Source organism: Psammomys obesus, unplaced genomic scaffold (genome assembly GCF_907164565.1).
Source record: "Psammomys obesus unplaced genomic scaffold, mPsaObe1.curated_primary_1811, whole genome shotgun sequence".
In the NCBI taxonomy this organism is placed as follows: Eukaryota; Metazoa; Chordata; class Mammalia; order Rodentia; family Muridae; genus Psammomys; species Psammomys obesus.
In genome coordinates this window covers 3,537,114-3,563,775 of record NW_026591643.1, presented here as the reverse complement: position 1 = coordinate 3,563,775, position 26,662 = coordinate 3,537,114, and the positions used below count along the sequence as shown (strand labels likewise).

The 26,662-nt window shown below is 42.6% G+C and overlaps 1 protein-coding gene across 2 annotated transcripts in view; it reads right to left on the bottom strand.

The window, feature by feature from the left end:
- The window catches only part of Kiaa1958 (KIAA1958 ortholog), a 134,807-nt gene that overhangs the window by 53,766 nt on the left and 54,379 nt on the right, over positions 1–26,662 (bottom strand). For both annotated transcript variants that reach the window (XM_055611583.1, XM_055611584.1), the window contains exon 2: positions 10,977–12,171. In XM_055611583.1, coding sequence (XP_055467558.1) covers positions 10,977–12,147 — 1,171 coding nt within the window. In that variant the 5' untranslated portion in view covers positions 12,148–12,171. The remainder of the gene's footprint in view (positions 1–10,976; positions 12,172–26,662) is intronic.

Genomic DNA, 26,662 nt, shown 5'->3' with positions numbered 1-26,662 from the left:
GCAGGAGAATGAACGGCCGCAGCATGCTTTAATTTGTCCACAGAGCGAGCGGCACACATGACTTCACTGTAGACAGCTGTGTGCTGGAGGCTCCGGTGCTGTCTAAAACAGGGAATGTGGGATTATCAAGGATCCCCAGAGGCCTCTGCACTCTGCGCTTGCCACTGACCTGCCTCCTCTTCTCCAATGCCTTCAGTTCGCTGGATGTGAGCAGGCACTCTCACCTGAGTCACTAACATCACAAAGCAAATCTTCTCAGATAATGAACTGTTTGAATGCTATGATATCACATGCACACCTTTCATAGGTGAGTCCAGCTTGTCTTTTCAAAACCAGTCTCCATTCTCCCTTGAATCTGTTCTCACGCCTTACTCAATTCCTCACCTCCTCAACATTCTTCCTATGTCCACAGCCTTACCATCCTTGTTTGTGTTGTCCCATTTGAAACGCTCTTCTACGTGTTCTTGAATGTACTTCGCCACATCTTACGCACTGGAAATGGCTGGTCTGCCTGCTCCCTCCCAATAATGGCATCCGTTATTTGAAATCCTTCATTCCTCACCATCCCAGCGAAGTGTTTGTCATATCCACAGGCAGCGGATCTTTAAAAGGGGCCTTGTTAAATGTAAATGAGCATCCAGATGCTTAGCCCGTGTCTGTGTGGAGGGGTGGGCATAAACAAACTAACACATACACTGCTTTCTAGCCTCTGATATATTGACAACCTTAATGTTAAAGTCTAGGTCCTTCGACAACGGATTCTCAGAAAACACAAATGATTTCTTTAAATCTCTTGGGGATATTAATCTAACAGTCTAACCTTGGACAAGTAATGGACATGACCTGCTGTTGGGGTGATCTTTCTATGCACTGGGTAAAGACCGTCCTTGCACTACTCAAATGCTGACCTCTCAACACAGGGATTGTCATTTTCATGAAGCATCGTCTGCCTCAGCCTTTTGTAAACACTGCTCTCCATCACCTTCTGACTGGGTGAATAAAGAGCTGTACAGCCTGTAGCAAAGGCAAGAGAGGAAGGTAGGGCTTCTCGCAGAGATGGAAACTCTGGATAGGCCTCTGTGGGAGGAGTCACCAGCCAGATGCAGAGAGAAATAAGGGGCCAGGACTAAGAGAATGAGAGGTAATGGGCCACTAGGCTGGATGCAGGCAAGGCTAGTATTGTGAGTTAGAATAGTCAAGAATCTGCCCAGCTGTAGTGCCTAAGGTAATAATAAATATAAAAGGTCTCTGTACCATTATCTGAGGAGCTAGTGGTCCCAAAGAAAGTCCTGTTTTAACCTGAAGATAAAAGGGGAGAGGAAGCAGCAGCTCAGCATGAAATCAGAATGCACTTCACTTCCGGAAAAGCACAATGAAAACACTCACACTGGTGGGAGTTAGTTCCTCCATGCTCATCATAGCTCAGGCCCTCTCCTTAGTGCTTTGCTTACGATCGTGCATTTGGTTTTTACAAAATGCACTGTTACTAGTTGGTAAATGTGGTTGCAAGCCAGCAGGAGGCATTAGTTCAAAGATATCTTATTTAAAAGCTGTCCAGCCAGGCTGCCTACTACACAACTTTCAGACAAGCACTCTTTCACAGGAGAATGATGGTAAGATAAAACTTGTTTATTGTAGCACATATCTTCCAGTGCTTCTGTCTCATGGTTTCCTGTACGGAAGTCTGAGAAAATGTAAAGAGAGCCTTGCTCCTTTTCATAAGAAGAGGCACACATATCTTGTAGGAATATGGCAATGTGGAAAGAGTACATGCGTGTGTACACACAAGTATACACATTTTATATCTTCCCATTCTTTACAACACTGTTCAAGTACATGCCAGTATGTCTCCAAATGACATAACCCTTTCTCTCTGCCCATGCAAAACATCTTAGACTCACTGTGTAGACCAGCAGCTGGTAGGTTGTACTGTCTGTGCCTGTCTCATGTACAGAACTTTCAAGAACATTCTTGTTCTTTAAACTTCATCCTGACTCCTGTCTCTCACTCTCTAACTAACCTAGGACTTAACTCAATATTATTTCTGGGGTAGAGGCCTGAAGCTCCTACTGGATCAGGGGTTAGTATATATGCTATGACATGGGTTCTGTCAGCTGCCAGACAGGTTAGCAGCTAGCTCAACTAACTTCACTCCATAGATCAATTGAGAATTGGAGATGAAGAAGCCAAGGTTGAAAATGGCAAAGACTAGATGGCATCTGAACCCTGGAGGAATCCTTGCTGAAGATCTACAAGCCAATTAATTTTCTTCTTTGATTTAACCCTGTTTCTATTTCTGACAAAAGAAACCATTAATTAGTCTGTCATCATAAACTGAATAATTGGAAGCAATATACACCTTCATTAATTTTCAGACACTCATTGAACTCAATTTTACATTAGTGATTTTTCAAAAAGGACAGTAAACAATTTAGACTATACCACTTCTTTCTGAATATGTTTTATATAAAATATAAACGTGGTAAAAATTATTAAAAAATACAAAGAGATCAATGAAAATGAAAACTACAAACAGACATAATTGTAAACAAAAATGTGAAACATTAACTCACTGGAAACAGGAACTATTCAATAAAATATTCTAGAACCTTGCAAAAATAATAACATGAAATTCCACCTCTAATACTCTAGAGTTTTAAAGTCAAAAAGGAGAGAAGTAAAGGAGGACATAGAATAACCAAAGGACAAACAGATAACTGAAAATTAATCTTATTTTTTCCTGCATGTATGATTGAATGTGTCAGATCCCCTAGAACTTGAGCTACAGACAGTTGTGAGCTACCATGTGGGTGCTGGGAATTGAACCCAGGTCCTCAGAAAGAGCAGCCAGTGCTCTTAACTGCTGACCCATCTCTCCAGCCCCTAATTCTATGTTTTAAGTGTGTGCAGAAGGCGGCACAGGAGCCTCTGAACTTTGAGTTATGAATGGCTGTGAGCTACGTCGTGGGTGCTGAGAATTACACCCCATTCTTCTGCATGAGCAACAAGTGCTCTTAACTGCTGAGCCATCTCTCCCAGATAACTATTTTAAAGTTTTGTTTTTTTTTTTTAATCATTGCAAATGCCTGGGATCTCATCCAGCTCTATCTCTGAGACATACCACATCCCCTAAATAATTATTTACCTGATCTCAATAGGGAAAGGACCTCCTGAATAAAATATCAAAAGCAGAAAAGATAGTAGATAAAACAAATAAAAGAACAGTTATTACAAAAAAAAAAAAGTTTAAGAAAATCTATCCTTCCTAAAACAGCACCAACAAAATTAGGACCAGATGTATTTCCTGTTTGTTTTAGTTTAGTTTTGCTTTTTTGTTTGTTTGATTTGTTTGTTTGTCTGTTTTGAGACAGGGTTTCTCTGTGTAGCCCTGGCTGCCCTGGACTTGCTTTGTAGACCAGGCTGGCCTCGAACTCACAGAGCTCCACCTGCCTCTCCCTCCCAAGTGCTGGGATTAAAGGAGTGCGCCAGCAAGGCTGGCTCCAGTATATTTTCAACAGACATGAAGACTGGGTTACTGTCTCTAACACTCAGGTTCCACATTCAGCCAGTGACAGCTACGTGCAACAGCAGTCCCCTGATTACTGCAACACGGGGAACTCTCTCGCTTAGTGATCCTCACACCTACTGCAGTGCGCCGGGGGCCTCTGCGCAGTGATGCCAACACAAACAAACCATCAGTGCCGCACTCACCAGTATGCAGAGCATCGTTGGTGGTGAGTGCACTAGTTCATATACTAACTGAATTATGCTACTTTCTAATCAGTTTAACGTAGCCTACACATACACAAAACACCATGCTGAAAACAGCCTTAGGTGGGTCCTTTATCCGGTATTAAAGATGAAGGTAAAGACATCAAAAAGCTTAACATTTTTCTAAATTTTCAAATTAAAAAAAAAAAAAAATCTTGACAATTGTGAGACTAAAATAGTAACAATACACCTTGCAAGTTAATGGGAAACCAAACAGGAAAACTATACCTCGCAGGTTAAGGGCTCTGTTTGCAGTTAAAACAGGTTAAGTGCAGGTTAGAGTTTCTGTTTGCTGTTACAGGGTAAGTTCCGTCCGTCCTGGGTAACTCCCTGCATGCTAAGCGTTCCATTTGTGATTAAGACGATCCCCGTTCACATGAAGCACAGCCTTGCCTTCGCTCCTTCCCTTTTCACTGTGTCTAACAATGGCTAAGAGCCAACTCTCGGTTTGCTGCCCAGTCCCAGGTGCACCCAAGATGTAGCTCGCTTCAACTGAACAATAATGGATTTAGTCTTGTCTGCTGGGGATCCTCCGGTTTAACATAGTCAGCTAAGGTGATGGTTTTAAAGGGAGTTGAGTACAGCCTGAGTATAACTTGCAGTCTACAGCAGAGAAGGGTAACGCAGTGTGGCCTGTGGCCTTGGTCCTGCTGAGATGCTTCAAAGCCTTATTAGGAATGGCTGGGTCCCCATGAAACAAACTCTATTTGACCCAAGTTTACCAGGATATTTTGGTAGAAATAGGGTTAATGACCTTCACTCTTATAAAATCGGGAGAATTGACAAGAGATGTAAACCTTAACTAATTTAGTTAAAAAACAAGAAATAAATACCCATGGTAGTCCATCCTGCACCGGCCCACTGACACCATTAACTGCTCTTTGAGTTCACTGGCGGCGGATGCCCGCAATCCCAGCACTCGGGAAGCAGAGGCAGGTGGATCTCTGTGAGTTCAGCGTGCACTGAAAATAAAAAAAGGGAATCTCAAAGGAAATGCGTTACAACTATCTATAATGAGATCTGATGCCCTCTTTCAGCCTGCAGAAAGAACACTGTATATATAATAAATGAATAAATCTTTAAAACAAAAAGAAACAGACATAAAAATCTAACTCATGACACAATAGGGCTTTAGATAGTATCATGACAAATCAGCTACACATATAGAAATCTTGCATAAAAACCATAGCACAAAAGCTACTACTACTAAATCTAATAATATTTGTCTGCTTTATTTACTGCTCAAGTATTAGGTGGAATGACAGGAAATCAATGGAAATCGATGCTTTGATTCACACCTTAGCATTTCACAACTTTATAAATTCAGTTCTGAGCCAAAAAAAAAAAAAAAAAAAAAAAAGATGATTTCTTATTAGAGAACAAAACTTAATATCAGTACTGTGACAATGCATTATGGTAATATCTCTAACACTGTAAAGACTGAACTTTTGCTGGACCGCACGGACAAAATTAATTATACAGCGCAAAGTCACTTGAGACTGCTATCCTACTGTGTCCTCAGCCTGCTTGTTTAACCTGCCTTTAAGAGAACAATGTAACAATCAACCTTACTTGTGCTGAATTTTTCATGCAGTCAACCTTCACAACCTAAGTTAATGCATAACTGTATTTTTTTTTAAGACAGGGTTTTTTTTTTTTTTTTTTTTAAGACATTTTTTTTTTTTTTAGACATTTCTTGCTCCCCTAGAACTCATTTTGTAGTTCAATCTTGTCTCAAACTTCCAAAGATCTACCTGCCTTTCCGGTGCTGTAATTGAAGGAATGCACCATTACGTTTGGCTCCTAGAGTGAGTTTTTTTTGTTTTTTTTTTTTTTTTTTTAATGAGTTGTCTTTTTTGTTTTTTATTTTATTTTTTATTAATATTATTATTAGTTACATTTTATTAATTCTGTATCTCAGCTGTATCCCGCTCCCGTATTCCCTCCCAACCCCACCCTCCCTCCCTCATTTCCTCCCTGGTCTATGTGTTTTAATAGTCATTTGCTGAACAGAGAAGTAATCTTATAAAATGAATATCCACCACAAATGGTGAACATAACATTCAGATATTGCTTGATGAATAATGATATTTGTAATCTGGATCAGCTGCGGTCTGTAAAAATCTGTTAAAGGCTTTTATAAAGTATCCCTCATTCCTTCCCCATGTGATGCTTTCTGAGCAAGGCCCCTGTTAAGGAGGGACAGTGACAAATTCACAAGACTGCCTTCAGTCAGGTACAATTTGACTCATAGGACAGACAGACTGGGACAGGGACAGTGAAGTAGAGAATTCAAATCTGGTTTCACTCTGGGTTAAATGACATAAATGGGAAGTGCTCTGATTTTTTTTTCTTAATGCAATACCTGCATATTCATGGTGACTCTCAGTTTACTATTAAGGTATTCAAACGGACTACATGATACAGCTAAAACTGGAACAACTTCTCTTTGTTTTAGGCTGACTCACTGAGTCACTTATCAGATTATTACTAAAATAGAATTCATAAAGCCATGCAGCATTACTGCAATAGTCTGTAAAGACTCCAGCTTCCACAGGGTTCAAGTGCCTTATTCTTAATTTTGGCCATTTTCCCCAGAGCAATTCTCTTGTTATAGTCCTAACTGTGCTTTTTACACTCCCTACGTAGAGTCCACTTATACTGTAATCACATACATTTATATATGTGGAATTACATGTGTGAGAGATCATCAACTATAAATAAGTGCACAAACACAGATAAGCAAGTTAAATTTTAAAATTTATAACATAGCACTCCTAGGTTGGGCTCTAGGAAGTAAAGGTGAATTGTGTTAAGTTTATGTAACTCTTATAAAATGGAAATGTTAATTGGGTTATTATTTATCTCACTGCTGTTTTCAGTCCAATAGTTTCTCTGAAGCCAACAGCATGGTGAAATTTGGTATCTTCCAACAGAATGGCAAGACAGAACATGAGAACCATCTCAGAAACCTGCTATTACTGGTTCTTCATCTTGAGCATTCTACTCTAGGCCAAACTAATCCTCCTGAAGTCAGATCAGTCCATGGAGAGATGCATTACATGGTATCTTTGGCCATTCCTAATTTTTACAGCTGATACAAGAAGTGCAAGTTCAATAAAGAAAGAACCCTAATGTACTACATGTACTAATCAAAGAATTAAAACCACTTCTTTGTCGGGCGGTGGTGGCAGCCCATGCCATTAATCCCAGAACTGGGCAGGCAGATCTACTCAGGTAGATCTCTGAGTTCAAGGCAGCCTAGACCAGAGTGAGTTCCGGGACAACCAGGGCTACAAAGAGAAACCCTATCTCAAAAACAAACAAACAAACAAAACAAAAAACCCCCACAACAATGACAAAACCCCACGTCTTTTTCAAATAGGTTGAATTTCTTTTCCAAATCATACAGTTACATTCAAATGTGTTTTACAGGTGGGTCCTGCAACTTGCTTTACAAGGTTAGTGTGGATCAGAGCAACAGTCTTAGTACGCTGGTGAAAGGCGACTCTATAAAAACAATTTCTAAATTGTTTCATTAAATACAAGTTGGAAATATAGAAAACTCTGCCAGGCTGTCTCCTACTAAAAAAAAAAAAAAAAAAAAAAAAGAAAAGAGGAGGGGATAATCAACGATTTCAGTGAAAAGTACTGCTTATCCCCCATATAGTAAGAACTAGATTTCCTAGTGCAAAGGTGCTTGCTGCCTAACAGTCACATGTCCCACCGTGTGACGATTGGCCTATGACTACAGGATTACACAATAATTAAAGTGTAAAGTCCCTTAAATAAAGAGAGCATAACTGGGCATGGTTGTGCCTATAATTCTAGCCCTTGGAGGTGGTATAAAAAAGGTCAGAATCTCAAGGCTATCCTCTGAGAGAGGGATGGGACAAGAAAGAGAGGTGAGTGAGAAAAAATACATAAATGAATAAATGAATGAATGAGAGTATGACCCTAGAGAATAGGAGAAAATATTTGCAAATCATATAAGGGACTTACATCCAGAACACAGAGAACTCCTATAAATCAAAGCAGAAAGGAGGGTCTACCTGTAAAATGAGCAAAGAATCTGAATGTTTCAAATGAATATATGTGTGTGTGTGTATGCATTATACATATGTGACCAATAAGAACAGGGAAAGAATTCTGAGTGTCATTAGGCACTAGAATAATGGAGGTTAAATCACAAGACTACTTTTATACAAACAACACAGCATAGCATTTTTTTTGTTTGCATGCTTTAAGGCAGGGTCTTCTTATGTAGCCATGGGTAGCTTAGATCTTGCTATGTAGACCAGGTTAGCCTGGAACTCACAAAGATTTGTCTGTCTCTGTCTCCTGTGTCTTGGGAGTAAAAGAGCAATTTTTAAAACAGAAAATATTGTTGGTGACATACATATTAACAGAAACCTTTGTGCATTAGCGCTAAGACTTAAAATCAAATGGCTTTTAGGGAACATAAAACTTAAAATAGGCCCAGCAACCATGTCCACACAAAAATCAAAGTAAATGCTCACATAATATCTTGTATATAAATGTTCATAGTAGCAAACAGACCAAAGGTGCAAACAGCCCAAATGTCTGTCCAGCAACTAAAGAAAAAGTATGACATATCTATAGTAAAATGTTATTTGGCAATAAAAATGCTCCAACAGGGATTAATCCTGGAAATGCCACACTAAGTAAGACAGAGTAGTCACGAAAGATTATACAGTTTACACAAAATATACAGAAACTAATGTTCATACCACTAATGTTCATAGAAAGTACATTAGTTGCTGCCAAGAACTGAGCGAAGAAAACTGTAACTGCTGATGAATAGGGCCTTCTTTTGGGGCCAAAAAGCACTTTAAAGGAGCGCTCTGAGAGATGCCTTAGTGGTTAAGAGTATGTGTTGGTTGGTATAGACCAACATGTACTCTTAACCACTAAGGCATCTCTCAGAGTGCTCCTTTAAAGTGCTGCAGAAGGCATCTAAAAGACCCTACCAAGCAGAGTTTCAAAACAGATACTAAGACTCACAACCAAACCTTTGGCAGAAGGGGAGTTAGTATGACAGGGAAAGGATAGGAGCCCCACAAGGACCCAATATATCTGGGCACAGGGTTTTTTTTTCTGAAACTGTTTCTCCAACCAAGGACCATGTATGGATATAACCTAGAACCTTTACTCGGATGAAGTTCGTGGTAGCTCAATAACCAATTGGTTTCCCATAGTAGGGGGAACAGGGACTACTTCTGACAGGAACTCAAGGGCAGGCTCTTTGACTCCCCACCCCCCAAGGGAGGAGCAGTTCTGCTAGGCCACAGAGGAGGTCTTAGCAGCCAGCCCTGAAGATACCTGATAAAACAGGGCCAGACGAAAGGGGAGGAGGTCCTCCCTAGTCTGTGGACTTGGAAAGGGGCAGGGAGAAGCTGAGGGAGGGAGGGTGGGATTGGGAGGGAATGGGGGAGCGGGATGCAGCTGGGATGCAGAGTTGATAAAATGTAAATAATAATAACAAACAACAACAACAACAAAAAAAAAGAGTACATGTTGCTCTTACATAGGGCTTGGGTTAAGTTCCCAGTACCCTAGTGATGATTCACAATCTGATGTTCATTTCTACCTCCTTGGGCACTAGGCAAGTGTGTAGAATGAACATATACACACACACAAACACACACACACACACACAAACATTCATAAAATAAAATTTTACAAAGAAAAAAGTGTCTTATGATATGTGAATCATATTTCAACTACCACAATTTTCAAAGCAACTAGATGACATAATCATTTCAGTATGAGTCATTACTGACAGCAGGACTGTAAGAGAAAAGTCTTCAGTGATAAGTTTCTTTTGGAGCCTTTGGGACTGACACTTAAACTGTAAATGTGTATTTGTAAAAGCAACTTAATTTTAGAAAGTTTCAGGCCAAAGGTACAGGTACCTCCCTCCTTTTAAGATGTTTCCCCCAAACACATGGCTCTTTTGCAAAGGACTAAATGTGCCATAGTTTTGGCTTTCTATATTCTCTGTGGCTGTTCACCCTTTGTCCGTATATCTCCTTGTGTCCTTTTAGATTTGAATTGTGCAGCCAAAACTATGGGCACCAAATGCCCTTTATATCCCAATATCCTAACTCAAGTAAACAATGAATATATGAATTAAAGAGATTTAGAATTGGAATTGTAGAGGTTGTAATCATGAATCCACACTCCTGCCAATATGAATGCATTGAGCTAAGCTGGCGTACTCTAGAAATATATTTTATCTGATTCTTTTAAGTTTTGAGAGAGAGGATCAGATGCTTTTTTAAGAAGTTACCTGTTGGGGGCTGGAGAGATGGCTTAGTGGTTAAGTCCTCTTCCAGAGGACCTGGGTTCAATTCCCAGCACCCACATGGCAGCTCACAACTGTCTGTAGCTGCAGTTCCAGAAAATCTGACACCCTCACACAGACATACATGCAGCCAAAACGCCAATGTACATAAAAGTAAATAAATTATTTTATTTAAAAAATGAAGTTACCTGTTGCCTTTTTAAATCAGTTTAAATTATCACACTAATTAAAATGAATGGCAATAGAAAATTAAATCAAATAAATAATAACAAAAACAATCTATTATCATATGCCTTATTCAATACCTGTTAGCTTAACTACTTTGATACAAATAGAAGAAAAAATTTTTCAAAAATAAATTTACTATAAAAAGTTCAGCTGCCAGGTGTGGTGGTGCACGCCTGTAATCCCAGGACTCAGGGAGGCAGAGGCAGGCAGAGCTCTGTGTAGGCCAGCCTGGTCTACAAAGTGAGTCCAGGACAGCCAAGGCTATACAGAGAAACCCTGTCTCCAAAAACAAACAAACAAGCAAGAAGAAGAAGAGGAAGAAAAAAAGAAGAGGAAGAGGAAGAAGAACAACCACCACCACCACCAGCACCAGCTAAGGCTGGCTATGAACCTGAAGTCTAGCTATCAACAGCACAGTCTCCTAGCTGCCCTCTCAGCCTTGAGGTGCATCTACTGAATGGATGGTCTTTTTCAGATGGCGTTCCTTCATAGTATTCCTTACATGTAATGTATTTCACCACTTCTATCTTCCCGAGAATGAAAACAACCGCACCCTGGCAAACTAAGCCAGTTGTCCTGTAAGTGCTGACGGCGCAGAATTCTCTTAAGTATGCAGATGAGGGACTTGCGGTCACCTCAGGTTCCATACCTGGAATGCACTGTGCAGTGGCTTCAGTGGTTATGGTTGGAGCAACAGGGGGCTGCTGTTGACTGGAGCTCACTTCAGGCTCCGTGTTAACCAAGGGAGAAAGAGCTACCTCACAAGATGAGACCTGGCCTGGCATATGGGGCAGGAACTCCTCTGTAGCAACTTGCTCATCCTGTCCAGGCAGCTGCAGGGCAGACAAAGGAATACTGATCTGTTTATTAGGGTGTGATGTGCTCACAGGCATCTGCGTGGTCACCTGGTGGGCAGCGCCATGAGTACTAGGAGGCCCTCTGTTCGGAGAAGCCAGAGATACCCTAGCAGTCTTTGGGATGACTGGTCTGGAGATCACAGAGGGGGACGCTGACATAACGTGTGGGTCTAGTTCCGTGTTGATGGCAGATGTTACATGGGGAATCAGTTTACCAGGCCCTACACAGGAAGGACCACCATGAGTCTGGGGCTTGGGCTTTGCCATCTGGGTCAAGGAAAGGGCTGGCCCATCTACTCCTCCAGTCAACTCTGCATTTGCCACAATGTAATAATCTTCTGGAATCTCTTGCTTGATTTTCTTGATGATGACATCATTACTGCACTCATCAACCATCTGTCCCTGGGAACTTGAATGGATGGAAGATGGGACTATTCCTGGCCTTTTGCGAGCAATGCTTTGAGGCCTCTGGGTTTGGGGTTCAAAGTCACTGTCCTCATCTGTAACAGAAGACTCGCAAACCATGTCAAACAGTGTGTTTTCATCTTCATACTCCTCAACAGCCTCGTCTAGTTCAGAGGGCTCACTGCAGTAAGAGAAGTCACAAGAGTCTCTGGTCCGGTTACAGTCAAGCTTTGCTTTCACGGGTCTCCCAGGGTACCTTTCCACAGGGCTCGTCTGTGTCTCAGAAGGCACCCCAATCATGCTGGGACTATCAGAATTAAAGCTTCGGTTGTCCTGGAAACAAACGCGCTCTTGGGATCCAGCCCTGCAAGTAGCCGTGAGCGGCCAGTGGTAGGCATGGCCAGCACTACAGCCCCACATTGCAGTCAGGTTCCCGTGGGAGCCTTCGGAAAGCAAGTGTTTCAGGTTCGGAATGAGGCTGCATATGGTCCCATGGCTGTGGGCCCAGCTGACCAGTTTGGACAGATTCTCAGATGAGGTATGAAGACAATCCTCCATGTTACAGGATCGGCAGAGTCTTTCCTAAAGGGAAATAATCAAAACGAGAGGCTGTTATTACCCAAGACACTCCCACATCACAGTTCATTTTTTCCCAACTATAATCACTTGGAATAAAGAGAAAAGCACTTCTAAGCTGCACGCAGGTATCAGCACTGCATACGAACAGGGATGGGAAAGGTGGAAGCAGCTAACTGTCCGCACAGGATGGAACCTGAAGAAAAATCTGTTAGTTTCCTTGACTGCTATAACAATTCCTGCAAAGAAGAAAACAAACGATGAAGAGAGAGGAGCATGTGGCGGGCAGGGAGACATTTCTTTATGGTGTATTTTCCTTCCCTAGTAACAGGAGATTGGTTTGCTCAGTCCTTCATGACACGTGTGCACAACTTGCACTAACCAAGAGGGCTGCTCTTCTAATGTCGTCTAGTAAACTCCATTACTGTAGCAGAGTTGAGAACAAAGTGCGGACTGGCTGAAGGGAGAACATCAGAGTGGGAAAGCCAACATGCCAGAGGCTAGAAAACAATACAGCTGCGAACCAAGGAGAGACTGAAGTACAAACTTAGCACTGAGAAAGATTCTTCCAGGAAAGGAAGGACAGAATAGAAGGAAACTTGCTGTGGAAGCAGGTGGTGGGCAAAGCAGCAAGGACAGGCAGCCTGGGGCTCTCTAGCCACACTCCAAATTCCTGAAATGACACCATCCATTCCAGTTAGAGGTAACAGGTTAGAGGTGTAGTCTACCTTCTGAGCGCCCCAAGGATATACGGCTAAAACAAGAATAAACCATTCCTTACAGGGTAGGAATCAGAGTCGGTGGCCCCAAGTCCTTGGCTGGGTCCTAAGTAAGGACAGAAAGGATGGTGATGAAAAGTGGAAAGGACAGGTGGAGTCTTCAGGTAATAAGAAAGGGTAAACAGGAAGACACAAAGACCTTAATGCATGCCTTACCTGCCCTGGTTATTCTCAGAACTTAAAATGACTTCACATGTATTTTTCCATACCTGATGTGGCTGATGGGATAGATACTCAACATTACAGAGTTAACAAGTGACACACTACTGAAAATTAAAACCAAAGGAGTCCTGGCTCAAAGAGTCTGTTTATGTGTGAGATATGATTACCCTACATTAGAATGCAAGCCTCTGAAGCTGTAGCATCACTCTTACGTTAAGTTAAGCAAGAGACATTTCATGCACTATTAAATTCAAAATCACTAACTACAGAGGCAGATGTGCTAACATTAAGCCCAGCACCATCTATAGGCTTGGGTGTTTTGGAGTTTTCTTTTCTTTTCTTTTTTAAAACAGGGTTTCTCCCTGTAGCCCTAACTATCCTGGAACTTGTTCTGTAGACCAGGCTGGCCTCAAGCTCAGACTCACTTGCCTCTGTCTCCCTGGGATTAAAGGCATGAGCCACCACTGCCTGGCAACACTATTCCCCCATCCCCACCCCCCGTTTTTAAAGACAGTGTCTCTTTGTATAGCTCTGGCTGTCCTGGAACTAGCTCTACAGACTGGGCTGGCCTCAAACTCTCAGAGATCCTCCTGACTCTGCCTCCCAAGTGCTGGGCTTAAAGACGTGAGCCATGACCACCGGGCAGTGAATCCAGGATTCATTTCCACCATCCAGCTTCCATCTACCCGCTTGTACATCAACAATGGAACACCGCTTATTATTATACTTCATATTTATTGGTCAATTACTATTGTCAGGCACTGTTATAGAGCTTGACATATAAACAACCTAATTATTCAGTAACTCTAATTTGATTCATTGAATTAGATTAGTGCCTTAATTTTGTAAATGGGAGGAAACTGAAGTACTTGCACAAAGTACAATGTTTGACCTTATGTTCTGGAAACCAAATTTGTTTTCTCTACAAGAGTAGTACAAGCTCAATCCCTAAGCCACCTCTCCAGCCTCAAAGGTATAAGCTGACAGGCTTCAAACTCATGATCCTCTTGCCCCCATCTCTTCAGCACATGTCTACCAGTGTGTAGCAACACAACCAACCCACATAATAACAGCAGAGAGACTTTGCTTCAAGTCTGGGTCACTATCATATCCATACAGATTTGAATTTATGTTGGTTTTACAGATTTACTTAAGTTGAATTTTACAATTGTTTAGGTTTATGCCTGCATCAGAACTATAAGCTCTTATGGTTACATTATTTATTTAGTTTTCTTTTTAATAAATATATTTTATTTATTTTTCATTTCTTATTTATTTATTTATTTATTTATTTATTTATTTATTTATTTGTTTGTTTGTTTATTTACTCCAGCCCAGTCTGGGCTACTAGCGCAATAGCTGTCAATTCTGCACTTACCATAGTGAGTAAACGCCACAGCCAATGGGCTCACCATTGCTCCTCCTATGAGAAGCAAGACCACACCTGGAACCAGAAACCAGTATTGCTAGAAGCCCACTAGGAAAGAGGCAGGCAACCAGAAGTCAAACAAGAATCAACAGGTATTTGCAGAAGTTATCATCCTCACAATAAGAGTAAGGTTCTCAGCCAGGTACTCACAGGATTTGGTCAATCTGGGTAAAGCAGGCTGCCAAAAGTTCCGAGGACTTTTACCAGACTCTGGGTCTGAGGAACATCTGCCTGGGTAGTCAGTTACATCCCATAGGAGGCAGATGGGACGAGGGCAGGGCTAGTAGGTGCAAGCAGCTTCGTTTTCTTTCTGGAGACCCTGATCACTAGGATTCCTGTTGCTCTCTGAAGGGGGCTCCAAAGATCCTTGCAAGGAGCCCTCTATTGGAGCCCCCCCTGGTCCTCAGGCGGTACCCAGGGTTCATTCCCACACTCCAGCCCGCGCGAACTTCTGGAACCTCAGCCCCTGCTCTATGGAGCATCAGAGAAATGCCTAGGAGCCACCTGTGTGAGCACAATGCCCATTAGCTGCGGAAAGCTGTCCTTCGAACGCTGAAATCAGTCTCTCCCTTTTGCTTGGGTGACAAGCGTCAGCTGAAATGGGACCAAGTAAACTAGAGCGAATACTTGGGGTCCCCGGATCATATTCAAGGAGACTGTGCCAAGGACACGTTACGGTGGCTGCCTGCCACTTGCTTGGCTCCGCACTATGCACTATGCACCACCACCCTGCCTTCCGCACAGTCCTTGTTCTACTTGGATTCCTTCTTTCCACCTGAGGCCTCTGCTGCTGCTTTTTCTGTGTGTTCTACAAAGCGGTCCTTAGCCACGCGAACTGTGGAATCGCTAAGGGGTGTGGCCCAGGTACACACTGCCCATGCCACCTGCTTCTTATCCTCTATGCATACCCCATCCTCCACCCCCTACCCTGGGGTTACAGGCATGTGTGTCCCAGAGCTGGGCGCTGAGGCTCTACGGGCCTTATACTCGTGCAGAAGGCACTTGGCCACTAACTAAATGGATCAGCCTTGAATTAAAGACCATAGGAACAACTTTTTCAATAGTTTAAGAAAAACAGTTTTTAAAAAACTATTTGGATCTAGAAGCATTATGCCACTTTCCCAAAGCTCGAGAAAGCTAGCTGGAAGTCGACCAGTAGTGAAAACCTGGCTGGCTTCCAGCTGGCATCAGACACCTTAAATTGCTGGACAATCTTTATAAGCTCTAACTCTTCAAAGCCTTTTTCATTGCTTTTGAAACTGCCCAGATCTCAGTTACCCACATACAAGACTTCTTTAACAAAGTTGTTTGTTAAATATTCTTCAATAAAAGCTTTGATAGTTTTACTGGTAAATTCTGTCAACATAGGGGAAAAAATTTTAAATATGCAAATATTTGAAAACAAACAAACAAACAAGCCAGGAAGCTGGGCATTGAGGCACATGTGTATATGCTGCCCCGGGGCAGTGCACCCTTAAACCCCAGAATGTGGGAGGCACAGACAGGTGGATCGCTAGCGAATTCTAGGACAGCCAGGACTACACAGAGAAATCCTGTCTTGAAAATCCAAAACAAGAAAAAAGAGAAGGGAGTACTTAACTAGCTTTTTAAGAACAGCCTAATCCTTACTGATGAAGTTCTTATAATAAAATTATAAATCAATACTACTTCTAACTGCTTACGTAAAAACCCTTTATAAAGCATTCACTAAAAAAATCCGATAATGAAAATACAGGTAAAACATTATTACCAAGCAAAACATACCCCAGGAGTGCAAGGAAGAACATTAAAATAAATAAATGAATAAACATAAATCAAGATATTAACAGTTTATAGGAGAAAATTCAAAAGATCACTTCAACAAATGCAGGGGAGAAAAAAACCAATCCTCTTAACAAACTGTTAACAGTTAACAAGTTCCCGGATGAACCAAGGACATTTATGAACCTGTGTGGCTAATATTTACACTTAGCTATAGAAGAATGAATCATTTTCTTTAAGAATGAATGTGGCATGAATGTCCAGCTATTATCACCTCTACTCCCCACCACACCGGAAGACCTAGCCACTGAAGAGAGGTAGAAAGGGACAAGGAAATGGAAGTAGCAGGGCAATGGAGAAGGCCTAAGGGAAGAGGGAAAGAGATCAAACTCTTCCGATTTGTAAAGGTCAGCACTGTTTAGATTTAAAGCTCAAGAGAATTCACAGAGCAACTGTTGGAAAACATTACTAAATTTTGTAAAAATATCAGGAATAAGTTTAACAAAAGATATTGAAAAGCTAGGTATGGTTGTGCATGCCTGTAATCCCAGCACTCAAGGAGGCAGACACAGACAGATCTCTGTGAGTTTGAGGCCAGCATGGTCTACAAAGTGAGTCCAGGGCAGCCAAGGCTTCACAGAAAAACCCTGTTTCAAAACAAACAAACAAACAAACAAACAAACAGATATTGAAGACTTCTACACTCAAAAATTCTAATCCCAGCACTTGAGAAGCAAAGGCAGGCAGTTGGTTCTCTGAGTTCATGGCTTAGTATAGAAAGCAAGTTCCATGACAGCCAGGGCTACCTGGGTCCCCTAGTAAGGGGTTCAGGGGCTGTCTGTGACATGAACTCAGTGGCTGGCTCTTTGATCACCTCCCCCTAATGGGGGAGCAGCCTTGCCAGGCCACAGAGGAAGATGATACAGCCAGCCTTGATGAGGCCTGATAAGCTAGGGTCAGTTGGAAGGGGGGAGGTCCTCCCCTATCAGATGACTAGGGAAAGGTTATAGGGGGAGAAAAGGGAGGGTGGGGGGGACTGGGAGGAGGACAGGGAGGGGCTGCAGCAGGATACAAAGTGCATAAATTGTAATAAATATATAAATAAAATTTTAACAAAGAGAAACTGTCTTGAAAAGCTGAAAAAAAAGTACAAAGCAGTAAGAAAAACTAAGCACACCATAAATAAGTAGATAAACCATATTCGTCTATCTTAAAAGTCAGCATAGTTAGCTTGTCTCCTAATTCACCTGTAGGTCCAATGTGATTCTAACCACAAAGCACAGCAGATTATGGAAAGAGTTTTTTGACTTTGTTGTAGAGATAACAGCAAAGAATTATGTGATTGTAAGCAAGAGAGTAACTTTAGAGTTGTTCCAATTGTAAGCAAGAGAGTAACTTTAGAGTTGTTCCAATTATAGGAGGAAAAGATAAGACTAGCAGCAGGAACTCCAGTGAGATGTAACAATACCCAGCCTTGAAGAGTGGCAGATGGATAGGGAAGGAAAGAGAGAGAACAGATCTGAACACTAAGTGGAAGAAAAGGAACGGGGTGGGGTGGGGCAGCAGCTCTGGCGCTGCTCACCCTCTCACTGAGAGGCTCCGCAGGCATGCCCACACCTACATGGTGGCTTACCAGTTCTTAACCGCAGTTCCAGAGGACTCAGTGGCGCCCTTCTGGCCTCCACAGACACTCGGCGTGCATGCAGTACACTTATAGACACATACATGCTGCAGGCGTAACACTTACATACACAAAAATAACTTTTTAAAAAACCTCCTAATGCTTCAAAATTCTTAGCAAGTCCAATTATTCACGGTCCTAATGTTTACAGCTTACACTGAGGGGCAACTTCCTTCCATAGCATCAGAAAAGGATACAGGGCAGTTACAGAGCCACTGCACTTAGCTGACTTTCCTACTGCCTGCATCAGATCACATTAAATAGGGGTGATCTGTGCTCTCTGACACAGGGTGGGGAGAAATTTAAGCTGGATCTGATCCAAAGGCCTCCTCCTTAAGGAAGAGCTGTCACCTTATCAGAAGGTGCTATCCATGCTGCCAAGGGAGAAAGGAATCAACGGTTCTACCTAGCTGTGAAGGCCACAAATCACAAAGGCCAGCACACCAAGATATCCCCCAAATGTTCAATGACACTTACACCCTACAGCCGCCTAATTAACAGGGGCCCCACTCATTAGGATGGATTCATGTCTGGTCCTGCAAACCTGGTCAACTGCTAGTGGCTGGTGAAGCCATAGAACCTAGAGAAGAACCTCCTACTGCTACCTTTTCAGACCAGTATAATCTCTCACTGCATTCTTACTACTCAGGTAAGTGTAGCTCTTAGCTCTCAGCAAAGAAGCTGCTTTTTGCAGCAAACAGAAACCATTACAGAAAACCACAATTGGTCAAAAATATAGAGAACTGACCCAGGGGTGCCTCGCCTGTTACAGCTCCACCACAACCCCTACTCCTAAGGCTTAGGGAACATGGAGGAAAGTGTCTGGGAGCCAGACGGTTAGGAAGCCTGCTGCAACACTGAGTCTTCTAGGTATGACAGGGAAACTACATCATGTCTCAACAATATAGCTGCTTAAGCAGCACCAGCTGAAAGTTGAAACACTAACATGGTCAGGAGGACTCTCACAAAACATTGCCCCTAGATGAAGAACCAGTCAATTAATAACTGCTGAGAGGAAGAATTAGTCTTTCCAGGGTTGAACTCTCAATTGGATAACCAATATCCTGTGGTTGGTCCCAAAAAACATACACATACAAGTAACAGTAAATGGACTCAGTAGGCTGTATTTCTGTTTAGGATTATGTAATGATAAAAATTAAAGAAAAGGAGGCCATGAATTTGGGGGGGGGGGGGACTTGGGAGCAGTTGGAAGGAGGAAGGGGAATACATGTGAATTTTTTATTAATTATTTTATCTATCTATCTAATCTATCTATCTATCTATCTATCTATCTATCTATCTATCTATCTATCTATCTATCTATCTATCTATCTAGTTATCTATTTTGGTTTTTTGAGAAGGGTCTCTTTATGTAGCCTTGGCTGTCCTGGACTTGCTTTGTAGACCAGGCTGACCTCGAACTCACAACGATCTGCCTGCCTCTGCCTTCCTGAGTGGTGAGATTAAAGGTGTGTGCCATCATGCCTGGCTTATACATGAACTTTCAAAAAGAGAAAAAACGTTGTTCCCATCAGCAGGCATGATTTCACGTGGTGCTTCATGATTTAACAGCCCATGCAAAGAAGTTCGGTTATCAGAAAATCTGAAAATTCTTTCTCACAACGAATGCTACATCTATTCTTAAACTTCCTTTAAATTTACACAGCTTCACTTCCCAGATATTCGAGATTAAGAAAGTAATGATGTTTTCCAAACAAAGAATTTGTCATACATGCTAAAGACATCACCCCACTTTGTAAATAAACTAAAGGTGGCCTGGTCCTAGATTTCTGACAACAGCATAAAAATAACAGGTACCATCTGCACCCCAAAGGCTTAGATGAACTTCACCAACATCCCTGTGAAGAAAGTCCACCGTCACTCCTCAGCCCTCCTCTTGGCTCCCCAGCCCCCAGCTGTTATCTGCCGTCCATCCCTCTTGTCCTGTGACTCCCAAGGACCTGCCTCTACATTCTTGCTTTGTTTGCTATGGCTCCTCATTTCTTTTCTACTTTTTAGTTAGCAGTGTTTTCTTCCCATGTTACAGTTTCACCAGATGGTGTTTGCCATGCTTGGAGATCTGGTTATCGGGTACACACTCCTGACAGTTAATATCCAAAGCCATGTCTTAATAAATGATATTATCCTCTCAGAGACTGAAGTTTAAACTCTAGGAGCCTTCCCTGACTCCAACATGTGCTTTTTCGTTTTTTAAATTTACCTTTATTTCATGAACTTTGGTGTTTTGCCTGCATGTATGTCTATGTGAGAGTGTCAGATCTGGGGTTGCAGACAGTTATGAGCTGTCATGGGGGTACTGGGATTTGAACCTGGGTCCTCTTGAAGAGCAATCAGTACCCTTAATCACTGAGCCATCTCTCTAGCCCATCCAATATGTCCTCTTATCTATGCAAAGGATCCAATGGGACTGGTTCAATTCTGAAAACTCACTCCAGCCGCTGGTTCTCAAAACCACTAAGTGTTACAGTTTGTGGTTGCGGCATTACAACCCTCTGAAGCTTCCTGAAACTGATGAGGCTGTCGGACTGAAGTGTGTTTTCTTTCGTAGGCAGCGCTGGCCTTTCTGAAATGTGATAATGTTCTACCAACAAGGTCTTATATATAAGTTCACTCCCAATCGTCTGGCGCTCAGGAAGAGAGGATGTACCTGTCTCATAACCACAAAACATCTGCTCATGGAGCGAGACCTGCAGCTACTCACGTCCCACTCTAATAGCTCCTCTCTTCTGACTCATTTTAGGAACAAGATGGCAAGTATTGAATGTGATCCTAATCGTTCCAGAAGAGATAGGTAGGCAGGCAACGGTGACACCAAAGTGTGAGCAACCTATTTTACTCATAAGAAACTTTAAGTAGTTTAAATAGTGCTTTCAATAGTTGTCAAGGTGGTTTGAATAGCAGGATGCTACTGGTGAGACAGAACCTACCAACTTAGGGCTACAGCATTCATTCTAGAAAATATTAAGGAAGACCATTTTCCTAAGAGATGCAAAGCAATAAAGAAAGTGATTGTAAAAGCACAAAATTGTTCACTTTCTCATTTATTTCTCCATTTTATATTCTGATCCATTTACCTATTGTACATTCCGTGGGCGACGGAGATGGCATTGTTAGTAGAAGCCTGCTGCTCCAGCATGGGAATCTGAACTCTGACCCCGGCAGCAGAGGGCCAGCCGGTAGCATATGTGTAACTGCAGCATGGAGGACAAGGATCCCGGCACTCCCTTGAGGCCATTTACTGAGATCCAAGCGAAGGGGGCCAGCTGTAGGGAGAGCCTCCCTCAAAACATCTGTGTGGAGCAAGTCAAGACGACACTCAGAGACAGCCTCTGGCCTCCACATCCACACTCATGCGCAGTCACACAAACAATTTTCCCCCCTACACCACTGTCTGAAATCCCTCATGCTGACTTATGTTTTTATTTCAGGAAGGCAATCCTCTATTTTCTTGTAAGATATTTTAACTTAACTATGCTTAAACATTTTTAATTTTAATTTTCATGGTAAAACTTCTATATTGGGAATGTTACCCCATACTTATTCTGAATAAATATTTTCAGCTATGTTAAGAGTATTTGCAGTTTCTTAACTCAAAGGGATATTCATTTTGTCAAACAGTGAAAAATATGTCACTGAATGAAAAAAAAAAAAAAGAAATAAAAGGAGGACATGACTGCTCCTAAGGGGTTGAGGTTTTTTTTTTCTGCATATGAACTTTATTTATAATAAGCTAATACAGTAAGAATAGTTATTAAACAATCAGGAAAACCATATATAAAAGTTACATTCAAAACTTTTAGCTTGTCTGTGTTTTTGACAATTTTTTTTTTTATTAATTACACTTTATTTACTTTGTATCCCCCCTGTGGTTTCCTCCCTCCTCCCATCCCAATCCTTCCCTTCCTCCACCCTCTGCATGCATGCCCCTCCCCAAGTCCACTGATAGGGGAGGACTTCTTTTCCTTCCTTCTGATCCTAGTCAATTAGGTCTCATCAGGAGTAGCTGCACTGTCTTTTTCTGTGGCCTAGTAATACTGCTTCCCCTTCAGGAGGAGGTAATTAAAGAGCAGGCCAATCAGTTCATGTCAGAGACAGTCCCTGTTCCTATTACAATGGAACCCACTTGGATACTGACCTGCCATGGGCTACATCTGTGCAGGGGTCTTAGGTTATCTCCATGCATAGTCCTTGTCTGGAATAGCAGTCTCAGAAAAGACCCCTGTGCTCAGATTTTTTTGGTTCTGTTGCTCTCCTTGTGGAGTTAATGTCCTCTCCAGATCTTACTGTTTCCCACTTCTTTCCTAAGATTCCCTGCACTCTGCCCAAAGGTTGCCCATAAGTCTCAGCATCTACATTGATAGTCTGCAGGGCAGAGCTTTTCAGAAGTCCTCTGTGTCAGGCTCCTGACTTGTTCCCTCTTTTCTCCTTCTTCTGATGTCCAGTTTCTTTGCCTTTCTGGATAGGAATTGAGCATTTTAGCAGGAGTCCTCCCTCTTGATTAGTTTCTTTAGGTGTACAGATTTTAGTAGGTTTATCCTATATTATATGTCTATATGAATGAGTATATACCGTGATAGCTCACTCAGGATGATCTTTTCCAGATCCCACCATTTACCTGCAAATTTCATGATTTCCTTGTTTTTTATTGCTGAGTAATATTCCATTGTGTAAATATACCACAATTTGTGCATCCATTCCTCCACTGAGGAGCATCTGGGCTGTTTCCAGCTTCTGGCTATTACAAATAAGGCTGCTACAAACATGGTTGAGCAAATGTCCTTACTGTGTACTTGAGAATCTTTTGGATATATGCCTAGGAGTGGTATATATAGCTGGATCTTGAGGAAGCGCCATTCCTAGTTGTCTGAGAAAGCGCCAGCTTGCTTTCCAGAGTGGTTGTACAAGTTTACATTCCCACTAGCAATGGAGGAGGGTTCCCCTTTCTCCACAACCTCTCCAGTATGTGTTGTCTCTTGAGTTTTTGATCTTAGCCATGCTGATGGGTGTAAGCAGGGTTGAGGTTTTTATTACAGATATAAGGGATAACAGAGGCAGACGTAGAGACAGGAGTGGACATGATCAAAAGATTAGACTGGAGCTTTGTGAGGAGAGAGGGAAGGGAGTGAGAGAGCCAGGAGGCAAAGAGGCCAAAAGGTAAAATGGCCAAAAGGTATCACCTAACCAAAATGCCTAGGTTATATAGGAATCAGAGAAGCTGTGAGAAAGAAGGCCCAGGGTGGAAGGGTAGAATATGCTTCCCAGAAGGACCCTGAAACAGGTAGATGAGGGATGCTGGGAGAAGCCTGTGGCCAGAATTGGCTTTAATGTGTTAACAGGCATCCAAGGTGGGCTTTTGTCCAGGGTTTGAGATCTAAGTTACATTTAAAGATTTCTCAGTGTCTACAGATCTTACACAGCAACTGGTAATGTCCCCAGTTTCCATTATTCACAAATGCTCCCAGCATTTTTTCTGTGTCCTGGTCCTGTCTCACTAGTTCCTCTGTGGGTCTGGTCAGCAGATGCATGCCCTCTGCCTTACTGTCTTGCTGATACCTCAGTAAATGGCATCACTACCTTGTTGGCTGCCAAGGATTGAACCCCCAGTTAGATTTTAAAATCTGTTTATTAAGATTCAGGAATTGGGGGCAGAGAGAATGGCTCAGAGGTTAAAGATACAAACTAGCCATGCAGACTTCAAGACTACATTCCATCCCCAGAATCCACATAAAAGTAGATGGTGGCACATCTTCATCTGGGCAACATGAACAAGAGCAGAGATTTCCTGGAAGCCCCTGGGCTGGACTGAGGATGCAGCACAGACACAAGAAAGCAGCACAGCATGGGGGGACTGGCCGCCATGTTCCCTGTGGAACGTGCGTGCCCACACTCACAGTAAACAATTTAAAACCACCGGGCAGTCTTAAACAAACACACCTCACAGAGTGGACAGGGGTGTAGCACTCTCAGGTGCTTGCTGCTCTGTGACCTTTCTGAAAGCAGAGTGTTGGATAGACACCTTGCCCGGAGCTATCCATCTCCTCTACAGAGCCTACAACACACAAAACTCAGCTCTGTTCTCACGGATTGCTTTATTTGAAATATTTGCCCATTTGTGTCCACCTGCCAGATCAACCTATTTTGTACTGTCCCCACCCCCTGCTATCTCCGAACAACCTGAGGGCACACTCACTCCTATTTAGTCACTTCTTGAAGCATGGTAGTGGGTGAGAGGACAGTGGGTCAAGGATCCCAGGGGGGTATTTACAAGCTGACAACCTTTCAAAACTGTACCATCTCTCTCTGCCTCCCTTCCCCGCCCTCCCTCCTTCTCTCTCTCTGCCTCTCTGTCTCTGTGTGTGTGCACATAAATACTCTGTTCTTCCAAAGAACTCACGCAGTAGCTACCTGGTTTTGAAGGTGACAGACTCCTGCCCTGGGTACAGACTGAATAAAAAGAGGCAGACAGACAGGCCTCCCTTGAAACCACGGGGACAGACAGCTTAGGTCTACTTAAGGAAGATGTGAAGCCACAGGGGTGTGTGTGTGTGTGTGTGTGTGTGTGTGTGTGTGTTGTTTTTAAACAGGGTTCTTCCACACTCTGCAGCCTAGGCTGGCCTTGGTCCTGTGCTTCTGCCTGCTGGGTGCTGGGGTAACAAGGAACACACCAGCTTTCCCAGCTTTCTGGTTTTTATCACATTCACGTGGTATAGTTTAAATGTGATCCTCTTCAAAGTCACAATGAAGTTTAATCTCTACTATAATAGTATTAACAGAGGCCCCCGAGGAAACAAAAGACTTAGCACAGTCTGTGCTCTTCTGCTTTGGTATCATGTGTAGACATAGCATTTAGCACCTGCTTGCCTCTTTCCTCTTGCACCTCTGCCATGTGAGGATATTGCTACAGAAAGACTATCAATGAAGCCAGCCCTCCTTACCAGCCACCGAGCCCAACAGTAGCCTTATCTTTACCTTCCCAGCCTTCATTCATACTGTAAAGGCACATTTCTAGTCTTTGCAAGCCACCCAATCTCATGTTTTGTCACAGAGGATTAACAACTCAAGTACTTGGTCACTAAGAGGTGCCTAATGGAGCCAGAGAGTAAATACTGTGATACACACACAAAACCTCGGTTTTAGCTTGCCCCATCTTTCCCAGTCTGCTCAGGGTCTCAGGGATGGGTCTGGTGGCTAAAGCTACATGAGTTCACATCTTCTCTTTCATAAATTTTTTCTTTTTCTTTTCTTCTGTTTTTTTTTTTCTTTTTCTTTCTTTTTGTCTATGTGTTTGTTTGAGACAGGGTTTCTCTGTGTAGGCCTGGCTGTTCTGGAATTCTGTAGATCAGGCTAGCCTTGAACTCAAGAGATCCATCTGCCTCCTGAATGCTACAATTAAAAGCACTGCCACCAGCTGGCCATACGTTTTTAACTAATTACAAAATGTATTTGTTTCCATGTATTTGAATGTTTTGCCGGCATGCCTGTGTACCACCTGTGTGCCTGCTGACAGCAGATGCCAAAAGAGGACACTGGATCCCCCGGAACTAGTTTGTGAGCTGCCCTGTGAGGGCTCAAGCACAGGTCCTCTAAAAGAGTGCTCTCAACCCGAGCCATTTCTCCAAGACAAGTTCACTTCTTCTTAATACCATTTCAAAATGCTGCCTAGAACACGGTTTCTCTGTGTAGCCCTGGATGTCCTGGAACTCGATCTGTAGACCAGGCTGGCCTTGAACTCAGAGCTTTATCTTTATGTCTATAGGTGCATATAGGCCCTCATCTGAAGGTTCTGGTAACCTCCCCATCTTCCACCTCCCAAACAAGCCCTGCTGCTGTGATTTATGGGACAATCGCTGTTCTGTTTTGGAAAGCTCATGTCTAATTTGTTGGGAAATGGCAGGGGTGAGGGAGGGAGAGGCTTTCCTTGGCTCACAACTAATTAGCTTTCTGGGCCATCTTCCATTTTGTGTGTGTGTGCGTGTAAAGTCTTCTTTTCGTAGTTCCCAGCTTCCCACAGACTTTGATTCTTCTTTCTTAGTGGGCCCTCCAGTTGGTAAGACAGCAAGACCTTCGGCTTGGCTGACTGTAGACAACTGAGAGCAAGCAACAGTGCCCCTCAAATCGCGCCGGCGAACACCACGCAGGGTTCCTGCCGACAGCACGGCCTGCTTATCAGGTCAACCCTAGACAAGGACTAGGAGGTTGGCTGGGGAATATGTGTTGTACCAATTCTGTTCAATACTAAGAGTCTGCGTGTGAACACCGTGACTCTACACAATTTCTAAAGAGACTTGGGTGTCTATGTGTGCACGTGTACAAGCGCCCAGAGGCCAGGGCGGGGGTCAAATCCCCCGAGGTGGGAGTGACAGACATGGCTGTACGCTCGCATGGGTACCAGAAAGTAAGTTCTAGTGCTCTCTAACAGCAGCAACAGCTTTCAACCACCGAGCCATCTCTCCACCGCAATTCTACAGGATTTTTAATGATACATTAACTATAATTAACCAGGCCTTAAATTTTGGTTATTTTTGCTTAGCTTGATTTTACTTATTGATTTATATATATGTAATAATAAGCATCTTTTTTACATTAACTTTTTAAAAATCATTTATTTATTTTCGTTTCATGTGTATTGGTGTTCTACCTGCATGTATGTCCGTGTGAGGGTGC